Here is a 20,440-nt window from a genome sequence, read left to right as displayed (position 1 = left end):
TGTGGTTTGAATACCGTTTTCATATGCGGGCGCTACTCGCGTGTGCGTTTGCTTCTGTGTGCGAGCTCGTCGGGACGGGGCGCTTTAACATTTTTTTTTTGGGTTTTCTTATTTATTTTTATTTAGTTTTATAATTTTTTACACTGAAATAAAAAAATAAAAAAAAAATGATCAGTTTTCTTCCTATTACAAGGAATGTAAACATCCCTTGTAATAGGACTAGTGTGTGACAGGTCCTCTTTATGGAGAGAGGCGGGGTCAATAAGGCTGGAAAGCATGGTATTGAAAAAAAAAATAAAAGATCTCATGCTTTCAGCTGCAATCATGTTCGTTCACCACAGTGGTGTAGTGTATAGCACTTTGACCTAGCAGCAAAAGAGTCGTTGGTTCGAATCCCGCCCGTGACAGCATCTGCATGGAGTTTGCATGTTCTCCCTGTGCCTGCGTGGGTTTCCTCCCACAATATAAAAACACGCTGTAAATCGGTTCCGGTCTAAATAAGCCCTAATATGCAGTAGTATATTTAGGTTTGGTTCTGCCCTAGGCCTGACTACATATCTGCACCTCCTAATAGAAAAATGACCCACCCCTTCCTGTCAAGGTCACACCCTGTTTTTGTATAACCCCGCCCAGTAATTTTCAGGGGACCCACACACTAGTTCTGGGGGGGCACTGGATTCCCTTAACCACTTCCATACCAGGCACTTACGCACCTTCCCGCCCAAGCCAATTTTCAGCTTTCAACACTGTCGCACTTTGAATGGCAATTGCGCGGTCATACAACACTGTACCCAAACAAAATTGGCGTCCTTTTTTCCCCACAAATAGAGCTTTCTTTTGTTGTTATTTGATCACCTCTGCGTTTTTTTTTTTTGCGCAACAACTAAAAAAAGACTGCAAATTTTGAAACAAAAAAACGTTTTTATTTTTTTAGGTTAATTTTTTTGTAAATAAGTTTTTCTCTTTCAATTACGGGCACTGATATGGCGGCACTGATGGGCACCGATGAGATGGCAGTGATGGACATCGATGAGGTAGTACTGACGGGCACAGATGAGGTGGCATTGATTGGCGGCGCTGCTATGCGGCACTGATGGGCACTCATAGGCGGCACTGATGGGCACTCATGGGCGGCACAGATGGGCGGCACTTATGGGTGGCACTGATGGATACTTATGGGTGGCACAGGTGGGCACTGATAGGTGGGCACTGTGCATGGATGGGCACTGTGGGGTGGCACTGATGGACACTGTGGGGTGGCACTGATTTTCCCAGTCAGTGCCCATTTGTGGGCACTGATTGGCATCTTTTTTCTTATTTTTTAATGCTTTTTGTTTTTTTGTTCTATATTTTTTTTGTTTTTGCACACCCTGGTGGTCCAGGGTGGGCATCCCTGGTGGTCCAGTGTGGTGATCCGAGGGGGGGCTGCGCTGATAAACAATCAGCGCGAACGCCCCCTGTCAGGAGAGCCGCCGATCGGCTCTCCTATACTCGCGTCTGTCAGACGCGAGTGAGGAAGAGCCATCGATGGCTCTTCCTGTTTACATCGTGATCAGCCGTGATTGGACACGGCTGATCACGTGGTAAAGAGTCTCCGTCTCCGTGAGAGACTCTTTACCGAGATCGGAGATGCAGGGTGTCAGACTGACACCCCGCATCACCGATCGCCGCGCTGCGTGCCCCCACAGGCGCGTGCGGCATGAAATCCTGCAGGACGTCCTGTCAGGATTGTGTAACCACTTCCCGGACGTAAATCGGCCATAGGCTGGGCGGGAAGTGGTTAATTTGCATAGTTTTTCTCTCACTTCCTGTTTGGCTATGGGGCAGGAAGTGAAGGCAAATCTCCCCAATTGGACACAGATAATACAAAATAAACTGACAGGGCCTATAACCCTCCCTCACTCTATCCAAAATTAAATAAAATAAAACTTGTTGATTATAGTTCTTGTCAGGGGCGGACTGACCATTGAGTCACTCGGGCACTGCCCGAGGGCCCCATGCCACTAGGGGGCCCCATCCGGGTTGCCAGGCTCAGTAAAACCAGGGACAGTATGTAAAAATCTGTGTTTTTTTTAGATCTGTCCCTGATATGTCCGAAAATGACATGCTTTTAATGTGAATATCCCAAGATTTTAGCTGCCCGCCTCTGCACTACCTCCTGGCGTGGTGGTCATCTGTAAGCCAGAGGGGCCCCATAATCTTCTATTGCCCGGGGGCCCCATGAGTTGTCAGTCCGCCCCTGGTTCTAGTTTAAGCACAAATTTCATAGAGTTTTATTGAGAGCCCTAAGAAAATATAACCATGCCAATAGGCCAGGATAGAGCGTTGCTAATATGTAGGAATGTGTGTGTTAGAGCACCCCACCCAATGTTAACTAAAAAATTATTAATTTGCAAATAAGTATTATCTGCTCATTTTTTTGGGGATGTCTGCACCCCTGATAGTGACAACATTTGTGAGGTGTCTTCACCCTTTCTAATTCATTCACTTCCTGTCACATAGCCAAACAGGAAGTGAGGGTCAAACCTTACTAATATCTTTTCTTGGGGACACAGAGATCAATCTAAATAGTTTCCCATTATGTAAATTGCACTCTAGCATTTTGCTGTGTACACCCCAAATTATTAGGGATCTTGGACTTTGGGGTCCATTTACTAAAGGCAAATCCACTTTGCACTACAAGTGCAAAGCAAGGAAGAAAGAAAACAAAACAACTTTGCTTCTACAGGATTGGATGTTAAAACCATCAGTGCTTCCTCTCTGATTTTCAGCAACTATGCTTGTACTGCAGAGTGGCTTTGCCTTTACTAAACCCCAAACTAAATAATCATTTGGGGCAGGGATCCTCAAACTACGGCCCTCCAGCTGTTTTAGAACTACACATCCCATGAGGCCTTGTAATGCACTGACATTCACAGACATGACTAGGCATGATGGGAATTGTAGTTCCTGAACAACTGGAGGGCCGTAGTTTGAAGACCCATGATTTGGGGTGTACACAGCAGTGCTGGAGTGCAATTTGCTTAATGGGGACACTAGTTAGATTGACCTGTGTCCCCAAGAAATGACACTGGTAGGGTTTTAACCTCACTTCCTGTTCAGCTGTGTGACAGGAAGTGAAGCCAATTTTAAGAAAAGGGACACAAAGCTCAACACAAAAATAAAAAAACACAAAGCAGGGGTTCTAACACTCACTTGGCTTCCCTCAAACACCCACAATTTGAATAGGATTGCCTTGCGCTAGATTTAAGCACAGTGCTGTAAATCAGCACGTCAAGCCTGTCCACCAATAGCAAACCCCCCCCCACAGGCCATGTTTGCAGGTTTTCCTTCATCTTGCACATGTGCTTTAAAATACAGTCTGGACAGCAATTCTTGATAAGAGAAATCCACAAAACATGTCCTGTCGGGGGTACTTGAGGGCTGAGGACCACTGCAGAAAAAATAAAATACTTACCAGTTTTTGTCTTTAAAGTCATGGGGAATAAACATGGCAAACATTTCATGATTACACACCAGGAAAGAAGCTTAGACACACATAATTTGTTAGGCCCAAACCGATTTCAGCTGCAGCTGTCAACATATGTAGCATGAAAAAGTAACAAAAGACAAACTTAACAATTTTAAAGTAATTTTTATTGGTCAACAAAACAAGGAAAGCGAAAAAAGACAAACAAACAAACACAAACAAAAATACATTTCAAAATTCTAAATAACCATAGCTTCACACATTTTTCATAAAATAAGGCCACATAGACAAATACATCAAAGTGAACATCATTTAAAAAGAAACCAAAACCATTGGCAAAATAAAACAAAACCCATGCAACAAACCACATTTGTGTTTAGCAACAGCATTTCTGCCAGCCTGCCCCTTCTGAGGGCAGCTGAGGACTGATCGATCCAAGCTTTTTATAACAGTGCTAGTAATGAAGCAATTGAAATCACATGAACAAATTGCAGTCTCTAGTTTGGGTGAGCTTGTAATTGGGCACACCTGCAATTAACCCAAACCACGCTCTATGAGCATCCAAGGAGTGTTTTTCACCTTTTAAAAAGAAAGGATATTTTTTTTCTAAGTGTTTGAGCATGCTCAGTTCATCACACATGTAGGAACCAAGCTGCAATGGAATGAGAGCTTTTTTTTTTTTTGTTTCCCCTGATCTGATGCTTTCCAGCCTGAAGGGGAGGTGTTAAAGACAGAAGTAAACACGCACATTTAATAATCTATTTGTGGGAAAAAAAAGGTTGCCAATTTTGTTTGGGAGCCACGTCGCACGACTGCGCAATTGTCAGTTAAAGCGACGCCGTGCCGAATCACAAAAACTTGCCCGGTCATTGACCAGAAATATGGTCCGGGCTCAAGTGGTTAAAAATTAACAAAACACAAAAGTGAGCCCAATTTTTGGGGATAATGTGAAAGATGATGTTACACTGAGTAAATAGATACCTTACATGTCACGCTTTACTATTGGAAACACTCCTGCAATGGGGCCAAAATGAATTCCGTGAATATCCCCATAGGCGACCTTTTATTTTTTTTTCCAGGTTACCAGTTTATAGTTACAAAGAAGGTCTAGTGGTAAAAGTATTGCTCTCGCTCTAACGCACGCGTCAATACCTCACATGTGTGGTTTGAACGATGTTTATATATGTGGGCGGGACTTGCGTAAGTCCCGCCCACATATGTAAAAATTATTTTTACTTTTTGCTATAATAAATATCCCCAAAAATATATATTGTAAAAAATAAAAAAACCCTCAGTTTAGGCCGATACGTATTCTACATCTTTTTGGTTCCAAAAAATCGCAAATAGCGTTTAGTGTTTGGTTTTGGCAAAAGTTATAGCGTCTACAAAATATTTTTTTGTTTGTTTTAACTAGTTATTGGGGCGATCAGCGATTTTTATCAGTACTGCGACATTATGGCGGACACATCGAACACTTTTTTGGAACCATTGGCATTTTTCTATCGATCAGTGCTGTAAAAATGCATTGCTTACTGTAAAAATGCCACTGGCAGGGAAGGGGTTAACACTAGGTGCGAGGGAGGGGTTAAATATGTTCCCTGGGTGTGTTCTAACTGTAGGGGGGGGGACTGACATGTGTAAATGACAGATCGCTGTTCATGAAGGGGAACTCCAGACCCCCCCCCAAAAAAAAAATAAGGTGGGTTCCCTCCAGGTGCATACCAGGCTCTTAGGCTTGGTCTGGAACATAAGGGGTTAAACCCGCGCAAAAAAAATAGCGTGGGGTCCCCCCCAAGATCCAAACCAAGCCCTTATCCCAGGCACGCAGTCTGGTCAGACAGGAATGGGGGTGGGGACGAGCGAGCGCTCCCCTCCCTCCTGAGCCATACCAGACCACATGCCCTCAACATGGGGGAGTGTGTGCTGTGGGGGAGGGGGGCACTGCCCCCCCACCCCAAAGCACTCTTGTCCCCATGTCGATAGGGACAAGAGCCTCTTCCCGACAACTCTGGCCGTTGGTTGTCGGGGTATGCGGGCGGAGGGCTTATCAGAATCTGAGAGGCCCCTTTAATAAAGGGGTCCCCAGATTCCGGCCCCCCACCCTATGTGAATGAGTATGGGGTACATTGTACCCCTACCCATTCACCTGGGGGAAAAAATGGAAAAAAATAATACACCACACATGAATAAATTAATTTATTAGTCAGCCGGGGGTCTTCTGCCGGGGCCCCCCACCACCACCCCATTAGGCCCCGGGCTTCGCCATCTTCTGCCGGAACCCCCTTCACCAGTGAGGCTCCTGCCTTTGGGGGAGGGTCCCGGGCTACTACGACGGTTTCTGCGGGGGGGGTGCACTGGCACCCCACCCCCGTCTTCAGCGACGTAATTCACCGGGACCCCCTTCACCAGGGAGGCTCCTGCCTTTGGGGGAGGGTCCCGGGCTTCCACGACGGTTTCTGCGGGGGGGGTGCACTGGCACCCCACCCCCATCTTCAGCGACGTAATTCACCGGGACCCCCTTCACCAGGGAGGCTCCTGCCTTTGGGGGAGGGTCCCGGGCTTCCACGACGGTTTCTGCGGGGGGGGGGTGCACTGGCACCCCACCCCCGTCTTCAGCGACGTAATTCACCGGGACCCCCTTCACCAGGGAGGCTCCTGCCTTTGGGGGAGGGTCCCGGGCTTCCACGACGGTTTCTGCGGGGGGGTGCACTGGCACCCCACCCCCGTCTTCAGCGACGTAATTCACCGGGACCCCCTTCACCAGGGAGGCTCCTGCCTTTGGGGGAGGGTCCTGGGCTTCCACGACGGTTTCTGCGGGGGGGGTGTACTGGCACCCCACCCCCGTCTTCAGCGACGTAATTCACCGGGACCCCCTTCACCAGGGAGGCTCCTGCCTTTGGGGGAGGGTCCCGGGCTTCCACGACGGTTTCTGCGGGGGGGGTGCACTGGCACCCCACCCCCGTCTTCAGCGACGTAATTCACCGGGACCCCCTTCACCAGGGAGGCTCCTGCCTTTGGGGGAGGGTCCCGGGCTTGTACGGTGTCTTCCGCCGGAGGGCGCCACTCTCCGGGCTTCTGCGATGCCTTCCGCTTCTGCCTGTCTCCTCCGCGGAGCACAGGGCTTGTCTCCGCTGTCTTCTCCCTTCTCTTCCATTCGATGTTGACACGACGAGGTCCGGCGCTGGAATGCCGTCTGAGCAGTGGGCATGGACTTATATAGGGCAATGCCACCATGTGACCTCAATCCATGTGACATCACATTCCCATCATGCCCAGGGAATGTGATGTCACATGGGTTGAGGTCACATGGTGGCATTACCCTATATAAGTCCATGCCCGCCGCTGACACGGCATGTCAGCGCGGAACCTCGTTGTGTCAACATCCAATGGAAGAGAAGCAAGAAGACAGCGGAGGCAAGCCCTGTGCTCCCGGAGGAGACAGGCAGAAGAAGGAAGAGAGAAGAAAGAAGACGGAAGAAAGCCCTGGCTCCGCGGGGGAGCCAGGCAGAAGAGGGAGCAGAGAAAAGACCGGGGAGTTGGCGCACCCCCGGCAGAAGACCAGGAAGACCGGAACCCTGGCGGAAGGCACCGGAAAGACCGGGGGATAGGCGCCATCCCCCGGCAGAAGACCCCGAAGTCCGGATGCCCCTCCCTAATGAAAAAGAGCTTAAATGGGGTGGGGGCATCCGGCGGAAGGCTCCGGAGAGGACCGAGGGATGGCGCCCTCCCCCGGCAGAAATCACCGAAGCCCAGGGTCCCGGCAGAAGATCGGGAGAGAAGAAACCCCCCCTTCTAAGAGAGCTAAAGAAGAAAGGGGGGGCTCCGGAGCAGATTAATAAAATATTTTATTGTGTGGTGTTTTATTTTACTTTACATTTCCCCCATGTGAATGGGTAGAGGTACGATGTACCCCATACTCATTCACATAGGGTGGGGGGCCGGCATCTGGGGGCCCCCTTATTAAAGGAGCTCGCAGATTCCGATTAGCCCCGCCCGCATACCCCGACAACCAATGGCAAGGGTTGTCGGGAAGAGGCTCTTGTCCCTATCGACATGGGGGCAAGAGTGCTGTGGGGTGGGGGGCAGTGCCCCCCTCCCCCACAGCACACACTCCCCCATGTTGAGGGCATGCGGTCTGGTACGGCTCAGGAGGGGGGGGGCGCTCGCTCGTCCCCACCCCCATTCCTGTCCGGGCCAGACTGTGTGCTTGGGATGAGGGCTTGGTTTGGATCTGGGGGGGGACCCCCGCGCCGAATCGGCGCGGGTTTAACCCCTCACGTTCCGGACCAAGCCTAAGAGCCTAATGTAGCCCTGAAGGGGGACCCGCGCCGATTTCAAGTTTGAAATTTGGCGCGGAGTTCCCCTTCAGGGCTGAAAACAGCTCGGAGATTCCCGTGCGCCGCGTCACGCAGCGCATTCACGGGTACGCCGCTTGGTATTTACCAAGATTTTCACGGCGTACTGACAAGGCGCACGGGAATCCCTGACTTTTCTCTCTGCGCATGCCCAGTATGCAAATGAACCTCCCGAGGTTCAGGCGCACTGTGCAAGCGTACGGGGATCTGTTTTCAAAAAACACTTTCCCTTTCAATTCGGCCCGCCAAACACTTCAAAACACATGTCACTTCACTTCCCCTGCATCCCCCCACCTCCCCCCCTAATAAACTCCCGCCCAAACCCCCGCAATTTACAGTTTAATGTGCCGTGCGCCAGGTCTGTACTGGTGCACAATGCACCCTCTCCTGGGCGCACGGAGCACATTAGTAACTAGGGAAATACACTGCACTAGCAGCGTATTTCTTTAGTAAATCACCAAACGGCTGCTACTCCTGCTTTTACTCCATGAGTCATGGAGTAAAGGCTTGGTAAATCAGCCCCCCTGTGTGTTTATAAAATACCACTTTCAGAGCAAGCAGACATATTATTTTATATTAAACCATTTGTAAATACTTTTTTTTCTAAAATAGCAAATATGTTATTGGTATTGCACAGAGGGGCCCAAACCTCCTCTTCTGTGGTACCCCGCTGGTGCTCTAGGCTCCGCCTCTTCTTTTTGTGCCCCCATAGCAAGCCGCTTGCTATAGAGGTATACTTGCTGGCTCAATCCCGTACTGGGCTGTGTATGTCTATTTGCATACACAGCTCAGCCACACTCCATGCTCTCTGCTCACAGTATTTAATTGACAGCAGCAGAAGCCAATGGCCCCACTGCTGCCTCTGTGAACAGAGAAAGAGGGAAGAGAAGCTGCAGATGGACACAGTGCTGGACCGAGATAAAACTCAGGAAAGTATACAAGGGGGGAGAGGGTGCGCAATACAAATACTGGGACATTGTTGCCTTAATGCTGGGAATGCATTAAAATAGAACTATAAGCAATACCTTTTTTTTCCCCTTCATTTTGGATAGAGTAAGTGAGGGTTATAACCCCTGTCAGTTTACTTTGTCTGTGTCCCATTGTGGAGATTTCCCCTTCACTTCCCCTGGGAGTCCCCAGGTCATCAGAACTAGTGTCCCCATTGGAAGATTTCCCCTCTATGGCCCCATACACACGAGAGGATTTATCCGCGAATACGTTCCAGCGGAACGTTTCCGCGGATAAATCCTCTCGAGGATTTCAGCAGATTTCTCTGCGATGGAGTGTACTCACCATCGCATTGAAATCCGCGCCGAAATCCTCTGGCGATGACGTGTCGCGCCGTCGCCGCGATTATGACGCGGCGACGTGCGCGACGCTGTCATATAAGGAATTCCACGCATGCGTCGAATCATTACGACGCATGCAGGGGATCCCTTCGGACGGATGGATCCGGTGAGTCTATACAGACCAGCGGATCCATCCGTTGGGATGGATTCCAGCAGATGGATTTGTTTAGCATGTCAGCGAATATTCGATCTGCTGAAATCCATCCCAGGGGATAAATATCCGCGGAAACAGATCCGCTGGAGTGTACACACCATAGGATCTATCCGCTGAAACCCATTCGCTGGATGGATTCTATCGTGTGTATGGGGCCTAATACTTGTCTGAGGACAACTTGAAATGTGGGATTTTCTTTCAGGACAAATAAAGAGGGTGATTCTCCCTAATGGGGGCACAGACAGCAATAAAATCTGAAAGGTGTTCTAATTCCTCTCCACTCTATCCAAAACGAAAAAAAAAGTTTTGCCTTTAGTTGTGATTTAAGGTAAAATATATCTAGCCTTTAGAATCACTTAAAAATTGACATAGGTAGTGTCTTTTTAAGCTAATAAAACCACCAAAGTAAGTTTTCTGCAAAATAACAGGTTGAAATGTATCTCCACTCTCAGTGAAAACCGCAAATTATGACTATCGCTTGGCATATAGCCAATTCAGCAATATTTCTGTTATTTGCTGAAATCCATTTAGCATTTCCCCAAAATTAAATTGTATAAAAGCTTTTACTGAGAAGCTCTCATCGTTCATAGTGAGCTGTTTTTCAGTAATGCACCTCCATCCTTGACACCCTGGCATTGTATTGTTATCTATGGTGCTATTACAATATAATATTTGTTAATAGGTACACATCAACTTTTGCCCTAGTTCCATTAAAACAGCATCATGATAATAATTTTTACAACATGGTTAATTGTTTAGATGCTGTAATTGAAAGTTATTTTCAAACCTTGCCAACTATCTTCAAAGAAATTCTAAATAATGGGTCTTCCAATGACGCATCTATTGCTCACATTCTTTACAGTGGGCCTGGTACCTAGTAAACTTTATAAGATACAGGCTTTCTATACATTAATGGGACGGTAAACACTTAGCTACAGATTAAAAAAAGACCATTAAATAGATTTTATAAAAAGTGCTAAAAAGTCTCCCAAAATAAGGAATGCCTCAAAATTATTTTTATTGAGACCACAATAAAGACATAGTGCCCATCAGCACTGGTGTTATAAGAGTCTGTATCACCCCCTGGCTGCAACTGATAAGTCAGTTCCCATGCCAGGAGGTGTGTCTGGACAACCTTCAGCCAAGAGAATTGGAAACCTACCCTGAGCTCTGGTTCACGTTACATGACCAAAAGGTCTTTGGCAAGGGGACTACACCACTACTATGCTACAGAGTAGTCTAAGACACTCAACGCAGTGGTTCCAGGCCGGGTCTGTTGGAGGATGACACAATGAGGTCACAGGTTTCCTTCGTGCATGGTCTAGACAGGAGGCCAGTCACCGCCTTCAGGCAAAGCAACACTACTTCTCCTGACCACCTACTGCATTCTCCCAAGGTACAGGCCACTGGATTGATGATGCTCAGTCTGCTAGTTGTTGGAACTTTCCTTTACTTGGGTCACTTCAGATATGGTTGATTCTATATAGCCCTATGCCTACTCCAGGGTTCTAACTCATACAGAGTGCTTCCTGCATTAATGTGCATATTTACCAGTACACCAAGGATCTTCAAATAGGATCCAAAGATTTTATTCAAGAATGATCACATGACCCTACCCAAACTGAAAAATGGCATAGTTTTAATATAAAGCCCCACATCGGACTCATTTAGCAAGTTGGTGTAGCCAGGCTAAGGTAAAGCAATGGATGGGGATAGAACCGATGCATTCTCCCGTTCTGTTGTTCTTTGTTCCATGGCTACCATCTTTTCATATTCCATCCCTTGCTGCGCATTCAATGATAGGGGCTACATTAAAGGTCATAGCTTTGACCTTTCATTTAGTGGTGATCTTGCCATCTCCCTCTCCCATTTATAACTAGGACCTCAACCAAACACACAAATTGCCTCCTAGATGCAGGCAAAGTTCAGCTCCTACACTTTGTGAGCTCATTGGGCTATTTGACACTCTTGTCCATTCAGCAGGTGCTGGACCCTCCTATTGACTTATGGGTGGCGTTTCAGATCCGTCACTTTTTGACAACTACTATAGCTCATATAGGCCTTATCTGGGGCTCTACTTCTTTTGAAAACCGATGCAATGAACCATATTATTCTTCCCACATTTTGTCTCAGTTGTACTAACTCCTAAACTCTCCTGCATCAGATACACTCCCCCTGCCTATGGAAATGGGAGACTGAGCTGGGTGTGACCTTCTCTCCTTCTCAAATTGAAAATGACAATAAATTTCAGGAGCAAGGATACAAGATCCTTTCATGATGCCACCAGGGTCCTGTAGTTCTCCATATAATTATATTGCAAACAAAAAACCTGTGCTGGCATACTAAAGTCTGTTTTTTGTTTTTTTTAATAACAAACATGTTATACATACCTGCTTTGTGCAGTGGTTTGCACAGAGCAGCCCAGATCCTCCTCAAAAAAGGAAAAAAAATGTACACTGATCTGTGAGGTTTCCAGTCTCCAGATGGCTGTTGGTGCAGCCCCCCGCTATCCTCAAGACCCCTCCAGAAACGTGTGCAATGGGAATATTAACAATGGTTCATTAAGCTTCCTGGCATAACCCAATATGTGGATAGTGCAGTGATCTTCCCCCGAGAGGGACAGCCTATATGAGATAGTCTACATAACTTGAAGGTGCGACCCCAAAATTCCAACAGGGACCTAGATACTATTCACCCCAGTACTTGCTTCCTTAGTATACTAACACTGTCTTCTAGAACTCCCCTAGACGCCACTCCTCCCTCTCTTTTATACCTATAACTAAGAAGGCCATGGGGACCCCTAAAGGGGAAAACTAAATGACACCCCAGGCTCAATATGGGCACCAAAGTGTTCCTACAAGTGCTTTTTTGCACATGATACATATTTCATCAATGCACTGCTGAAAAAACACACAAAAAATGCACCACTGCAATATGAAAATGTGTGCTTTAACTTTAAATTATATATAATTAATTTTTAATAACTGCAATGTAAATGAGCCCTAACTAGTACAATGCTTAACTCCTCTTAGTAAAAGTGTTTATTATGAACCTGTGCTGGTACTCAAGTTGAATTGACTCACCCCTGACTTCTGCATTCGTCTGGCCACACTGGGTCTAGACATGTAGCAGCCTAACCCAACCAGATTCAGAATACTTTTTTAATCCCAAAGGAAAATTATTATCATTAGGGTGGATTGATTGATTGCGTAAAGGTGCCTGGATTCTATGTAAACCTACAGTGGTATAAAAAATATTGCACAATAATGTTGCCCAATGTGAATGGTGTGTGGTCTGGACTGACCTGTAACTGTGAATAGGCAAAATATCTTATGACTTTGGGGGTTATTTACTAAAGGCAACTCCACTTTGCACTACAAGTGCAAACTACAAGTGCAAAGTACACTTGAAATTGCACTGAAATTGCACTGAAAGTGCACTTGTAGTGCAAAGTGGATTTACCTTTAGTAAATAACCTCCAATGTGTATATAATCTAAAAAGGACAAATATTGTCAAGAGAGTAAATGTATATCAGAAGTCTCTCTCGTGTTACAAAAAGTCTATATAAAATCAAATAAAATGAAAACACATCCAATTTTATCTTGTGAGTCCCAAGTTATTATTTTCTACTAAGACATACTTCAAAATGACTGACAGGAATGCGTTTATCTGTATGGACACTTGTCATCACCCAACATGGCTGAAAGGTGCAGTTTAGACGTATACGTAATTGCTCTAAACTAGAGGATTATAGGGATCAGGCTCAAAGATAGATTCAGCCAAAAGGGATATGACCCATCCATTTTGGAGCAAGAATTACAGGCTGTAGCTAGGTTGGATCGTAGGAATTTATTAATCCCTAGGATTAAGAGTGGACAGGACCAGTCCAAGTTTTAGCCCTGGTTCACACTGGGCTGCGGGAGTGAAGCCGTGCGAGTTCAGCTGAACTCACACGATTTCACTCCCGCTGGCAGTCCCGATTTCGGCCGCGATTTAAGAGACATTTGTGCAGGTTTCTACACAGATATCTATGTAAATCGCGGCCCCAAATCGCAAAAAGTAGTACAGGAACTACTTTTTGAAATCGGTGCAGCGCCGCAGATGCGGCGTCGCACCGATTAGGACAGTGTCATTGCCGACAATTGCCGGCAAATGCCGCCGATTTGAGATGCGATTTCACAAGTGAAATCGCATCTCAAATCGAAGCAAATCGTACCCAGTGTGAACCTGGGCTCAAACAGATTTTTTAACCACCTATTCCAATCAGTACAGGTGGGTTAATAAAAGCATCCAGAAACATTGGAAAGTTTTGAAGGGCAATTCAGTATTGGGCTCTGTTCTTCCAGACAGGCCCAATATCATCTACAAGAGAGGGCGCCCTTTAAAATAAATGGTGGCTCCTAATATTTGGCCAGTTATTTTTGTTAATCTAAAGGGTTATTTTCCATGTAGGAGATGCAGTATCTGTTTCAATTCCAAGACTTTAAAAACCTCCAAATTACATGTCACCTCTGAAGAGTATAAAATAAAAGATTTCATCACTTGTCATACCAAAGGGTCATTTATTTGCTCAGATGTGAGTGTGGCTTACAATATGTGGATAGGACCACCCAAACTCTAAACATCAGGGTGGGTGAACATTTAGGCAGGATTAGGAAGGGATTTGTGGGACAAAACCTATCCAAACATTTTTCTATATATCATCATAAATATCCATCTAAGCTAGAGGTAATAGCCATTGAGAAATACACTCCCCATTGGCGGGTTAGAATCCTGAAGAGGACTATCTCTAGGAGAGAGACCCGGTGGATTTATAATTTACAGTGTCACCGCCCACTGGGACTCAATGAGTGAGATATCAATTCCCTTATTAATAATCAATATTGGGTAAGTTAGGGTGTCTTATAAAGGGAATTGTGTTTTAGTAACATTTAGAATGATACCTCCAATGATATCTCAATGAGAATAATGATTTATATTTATAAAGTGTTATTATCTTTATTGTTCATTATAAATTATGTAAAACTTTCAGTTGATAATATGAGGAACCATATTAATTCATTAATTTATGAGATTTTTTTATATGGAAAGTGGTTCTTCCTCTCTATTCTTATTTAAAAAAATGCTTTTAGTATATATATATATTTTTTTTCATTTTTGTTATTTATTTATTTTTATAACAACACCTTCAACAGTTGGTCGGATTACGAGAAGGTATATTTTTACACTCTTGTAACCATTTTTATATAAAAAAAATATATATATATTTTATATTTCATTTTTTTTTTATATACTTTATTTTGATTTACTTTCATATAGACTTTTTGTAACCCGAGAGAGAATGCTGATATATATTTACTCTCTTGCAGTGGCGGTTCGTCCATAGAGGGCATTGCACGAATCTATGTTATTTTCGCCGCTGCCGCTGTTATTCAGATGGTCAGCGCTCAATGTCCGGCCATCTGAATAACGCCAGCTGGTTGGCTGTACGGAAATGTCTATCAAAGCCAACAGCTCTGATAGGCTTTCCCAATACAGCCCTCGGGTCCCGGAAGCTTATTCTCGGAGCGCACAGACTGTACGCCCCTTGAATAAGATGACAGGCGTCTCAGCCAATCAGGTTGGCCGGTTCTGGCTACCGGTAACCTGACTGGCTGAGAGGCATGTCAGTCATCGAGGGCGGGAGAAGACATCGTGGGACGTGGATGCCTAAAACCAGTAAAGGTAAGTGCCGGGGGGGGAAGCAATTTACAGGGCACAGTGGGGACAATTGACACAGCGGCGACCATTAAAGGGCACAGTGGCTGCGTTTAATGGCATGGCACAGTGGTGACAATGGATGGCACAGTGGCTGTGTTTAATGGCATGGCACAGTGATGACAATGGATGGCACAGTGGTGACAATGGATGGCACAGTGGCTGCGTTTAATGGCATGGCACAGTGGTGACAATGTATGGCACAGTGGTGACAATGGATGGCACAGTGGCTGCGTTTAATAGCATGGCACAGTGGTGGCAATGTATGGCACAGTGGCTGCGTTTAATGGCATAGCACAGTGGTGACAATGGATGGCACAGTGGTGACAATGGATGGCACAGTGGCTGCGTTTAATGGCATGGCACAGTGGTGACAATGTATGGCACAGTGGTGACAATGTATGGCACAGTGGCTGCGTTTAATGGCATGGCACAGTGGTGACAATGTATGGCACAGTGGCTGCGTTTAATGGCATGGCACAGTGGTGACATTGGATGGCACAGTGACTGCGTTTAATGGCATGGCACAGTGGTGCAAATTGATGGCACAGTGACTGCATTTGATTGCATGGCACAGTGACTGCGTTTAATGGCATGGCACAGTGGTGCGAATTGATGGCACAGTGGCTGCATTTGATGGCATGGCACAGTGGTGCAAATTGATGCCACAGTGGCTGCATTTGATGGCATGGCACAGTGGTGCAAATTGATGGCACAGTGGCTGCGTTTGATGGCATGTAACAGTGGCTGCGTTTGATGGCATGTAACAGTGGCTGCGTTTGGGCACAGTGAGACTGCAATTTTTTTTTCCTTTGCGCCCCCCCAAATATTTTGAGCACCAGCCGCCACTGCTCTCTTGTCAATTTTTTTTTCCTTTTTAGATTATATACATATTGTGTTTGAATTGCATTGTTTATTTTTTGCTTATGCACATACAGTCATAACATATTTTGCCTATCCACGTGTGTTAAAGGTCAATCCAGACCACACACCTGTTTCCAATAAACCTATTGTGTTCACATTGGGTAACATTATTGTTCAAGATAATTTACACCGCTGTGGGTTTTCCCACCCTTTACATAGAATCAGTGCACCTTTACACTATTAATCACTTTTCATTCCTGGTATTCAGGGTTTTTCAGGTGCAGCAGACTTAATTAATTGAATTGTCCGCACTTCCCTTCACCTAGACACATTGATTGATTTATATTAAAAGGATACTTTGCAGTCACGTCTCTGTGTTACTTGAAAATAAGACATACGTTACCCACCAAACCTTCAGTTATATCATTTAGGAAGAGATTAAATAGAACAGGACCTATTGCAGAGCTTTGTGGTACACCAATAATGACTGGTCTCTGTTCCAAATCCACCACATTTACAACAACACTCTAATCTATATCCTGATAAGTAAACAGCCTCTATTTTCTTTAGAACGTCAACCAAACTTATTACCACAATATTAGTAACACATAACATAGCTGATTATCAAATGTTTCAGTCAACTTCAAAGAAAACACAGAATCCAGGCCTCAGTATACAAATGTGGGCTTTTGTGTAGAGAAGGTCCAAGAAATACACGCGTTAGTGGGATTAAATAACTTACCATAATCGTGTGGTTTGGAAATTTGGCATGGACGGTCTTCACAAATTCTACAAAGTGTTCTGAATAACCATTTGCTACATCCAGGCAAATGTATCGGATAAGAGGAATGGCTTCCAGGATGCTGCTTAGTTTTTCCAGGTCTGTTTGGCTACTGCCAGAGCTGGCTGCTATGTGCTGCAAGAGAACCACATTAGGACTGTAAACAAAAGGAGAAAGAGAACAGAGAAAATAGTAGACTATACCCAACAAATAAAGCTAGTTCCACAAAGAATGTTAGCGCCACAAAAATGTGAAAGTTTTAAAGCAGTATTATACCCAAAAACAAACATTTATTATATTGCAGCTTACCAATCCTTAAGCCCCGTACACATGATCGGAATTTCCAATGGAAAAAGTCAGACTTGCGAATTTGAGCAATCGCAACGGCTCAAATTTGCAAAATAATTTTGCAGCAGTGTGAACCTAGCCTACGGGAAGAGGAAACGCTTCTTTTAATGCTATAGGTTTATCTAGAAGAAGTGCTGTTGAGTGGTGCGTGTATGAAATGTTGTACAATACATCAGTCATGCTGGCTTATTAAAAGCCTAGGTCAAAAGACTAGTTTCATATGAAGCTGTTTGCTCATATCAGATCTGTATAAAGATGTAACAAATACCACGCATCGGAGCTTACACATGCTATATACACTGGAATACATCCTAAAATACTTAGTAGACACAGCAGGGTCTGTCCTAGAAAAGAAATAGTGACAAGCAGAACTATGACTAAAGCAGGAAACTGTCTGTTAAGAAAAAGAAAATAAATAGCTTTTTTAGCAGCATTCAAAAATTCCATTAAAATAATACAAAAATAAACTGTGAAATAGCATTCATCTGATACTAATGACTTCCTACCAGACACTGGAAACACCAACAGAAATGTGGTCTAAGTGCTCCTTACTCACTATTGATTTTATACCCAGTTTTCAGCCAAACCAATAGCTGCACAGATCTTATAAATTTCACTTTTGTAACATGTTACACCCGTATTAATAATAATGTAGAGCACCTCTCCAGCATGCTCTGAAGCCTTAAAGGGGTTGTAAAGGTAAAAAAAAATCCCTAAATAGCTTCTTTTACCTTAGCGCAGTCCTCCTTCACTTACCTCATCCTTCGATTTTGCTTTTAAATGTCCTTATTTCTTCTGAGAAATCCTCACTTCCTGTTCTTCTGTCTGTAACTACACACAGTAATGGGAGGCTTTCTCCCTGGTGTGGAGAAAGCCTCTTGAGGGGGGAGGGGGCGAGCAGGAGTGTCAGGACGCCCACTAACACACATCTCCTTTTTCTATCTGCAAAGTAGAGAGCGTGCTGACCCTCCTGCTAGCCCCCTCCCCCCTCTAAAGGCTTTCTCCACACCAGGGCGAAAGCCTCCCATTACTGTGTGTAGTTACAGCCAGAAGAACAGGAAGTGAGGATTTCTCAGAAGAATTAAGGACATTTAAAAGCAAAATGGAAGGATGAGGTAAGTGAAGGAGGACTGCAACAAAAATTACCTTTACAACCCCTTTAATTGTAAAAATAATTAAAATAAATGCACATTTTTACCTGCATTCTTTACCACTTCCTGTCCATGCAATATTAGCAGTGCAGGCTTACTTTGCCCAGAGGGCATCATATGGCGTCCTCCCATGATCACACTGCCCACGTGCGGCAGTGTAATCTGTGATCGCTGAGTCCTTCGGACTCAGCTGATCACAGATCGGTGTAAATGGACAATCACAGCGGCCCTTTACCACATGATCAGCTGTGTCCAATGACATCTGATCACAATGTAAACACAAACCAGTTATCAGCATTCCTTTCCTCACGCTGACAGCATGAGGAGGGGAGAAGAGAGCCGGCTTGTGTTAAAGAGACATCTACACTGATAATTAGGGCACTGATAATCAGTGTCCTGATTATCAGTGCAGTCCCAACTGTGCCTATCAGCGCCCAGCAGTGCTGCAAATCAGTGCTCACCAGTACCTCCTCTTCAGTGCCCATCAGTGCCACTTATCAGTGCTGCCTACCAGTGCCCATCAGTGCTGCCTATCGGCGCCCATCAGTGCCGCTTATCAGTGCCCATCAGTGTCGCCTATCAGTGCCACCTATCCGTGCCCTTTAGTGTTGCCTATCAGTGCCCATCAATGCCTCCTATCAGTGCCCATCAGTGCTGCCTATCAATGAGCCTCATCATAGCCTCCTCATCAGTGTTCAACCAGTACTGCCTCATCAGTGCCACCTTATCAGTGCCCATCAGTGCAGCCTCATCAGTGCACATCAGTGAAGGAGAAAAATTACCCGTTTCGCAAAATTTTATAACAAACTTAGTCTTTTTTAGTTTGTTTAGCAAAAAAAAAAAAACCCAGTGGTGATTAAATACTACCAAAAAAAAGCTCTATTTGTGTGAAAAGAATTATAAAAAATGTATCGCAAGGAGAGAAGATTTTGGCTTGGCAACTGAAAATCAAATTAGCACCACATCCTTTTGTAAATAGTAGCATATAAAGAAGGATGTATGTGGAATTTTTAAGGCGCAAATAATACAATTTTTTTTTTTTTTTAAATATAAAAATTTAATAGGTTAAAAGTTATTTTCATATGAATACAAGAAAAACACTTAAAGAGTGATCTTGATATATAAACAGAAGGTGCAAACTGAGTAGATCTCTACATGTTTCACCATTTCAATGGCATCTTCAGGAGAATTTTAATATCAGGCACTGCGTATACGATCACTATAATGAGAAATAGTAACAGAAAAATAATATAATTCAGTAGATAAATGAACTTCAAAATATGGATGGATAAGATTGTATCAACTGGTAGTACCATAAAGAGGGATATTGTATCCCTCTCTATGGTACTACCAGTTGATACAATTTTATCCATCCATATTTTGGAGTTCATTTATCTACTGAATACACAGGTCTGAACCGGAACCAATGTATTGTGCTGTATCTGTCAAATCTGGGAAATTAAAATTAATTTGTATTTGTTTTACAAAATTTTCTATAGCCCCATACACACGGTAGGACTTCAAACAAACTTTCCATGGATTTTTGTTTGAAGGGCGTTGGCTGAGAACACCCATAGCATACACATGGCAGGACTTTTTCTGCAAACTTTCCCAAAATCACAATTTCTGCTCTTTTCTGCTCTTTACCACCACCCTTTGGTCAACTTCTGCTATTGTTGGTTGATTTTAACATTGGTTCTGGGCATGCGTGTTTGTACTTTGGACTAAAGTCCGATGGATTTCTGTACACACGATAGGACTTTGCACCGTAGGACTTTTGTTGCTGAAAAGTTTGTCCGTTTGCAGAGGGAACTTTTATCCGATGAAGACTGAAAAAGTTTGTCCGATGGAGCGTACACATGGTCGGATTTTTTTTAAAATCTGCTCATTTTGAAGTATGTTGTCAAAAAGTCAGATCGTGTGTATGGGGCTTTAGTGTGTTTAATTTTCTAATATTCTTTATTTTTCATTATAGTGATCATATACGCAGTGCTTGATATTAAAATTCTCCTGGAGAAGACATTGAAATGGCCAAACAAGTAGAGATCTAATCAGTTTGCACCTTCTGCCCTGGATTCAGATACAATAGTGTATCTATCGGCGGGCGTAACGTATCTCAGATACTTTACGCCGCCGTAAATTAGGGCGCAAGTTCCGTATTCAGAAAGAACTTGCGCCCTAAGTTACGGCGGCGTAACGTATGTGGTCCGG

The 20,440-nt window shown here is 44.6% G+C and overlaps 1 protein-coding gene across 1 annotated transcript in view; it reads right to left on the bottom strand.

Moving 5' to 3' along the window:
• The window catches only part of GMPR (guanosine monophosphate reductase), a 101,238-nt gene that overhangs the window by 59,883 nt on the left and 20,915 nt on the right, over positions 1–20,440 (bottom strand). Inside the window, exon 4 of the mRNA XM_040353755.1 lies at positions 16,692–16,865. Within this exon, the coding sequence (XP_040209689.1) occupies positions 16,692–16,865 (174 nt within the window). The remainder of the gene's footprint in view (positions 1–16,691; positions 16,866–20,440) is intronic.

Source organism: Rana temporaria, chromosome 5, assembly GCF_905171775.1.
Source record: "Rana temporaria chromosome 5, aRanTem1.1, whole genome shotgun sequence".
NCBI classification, from domain to species: Eukaryota; Metazoa; Chordata; class Amphibia; order Anura; family Ranidae; genus Rana; species Rana temporaria.
Note: the sequence above shows the minus strand (reverse complement) of the source record. Positions and strands in the feature narration are given on the sequence as shown.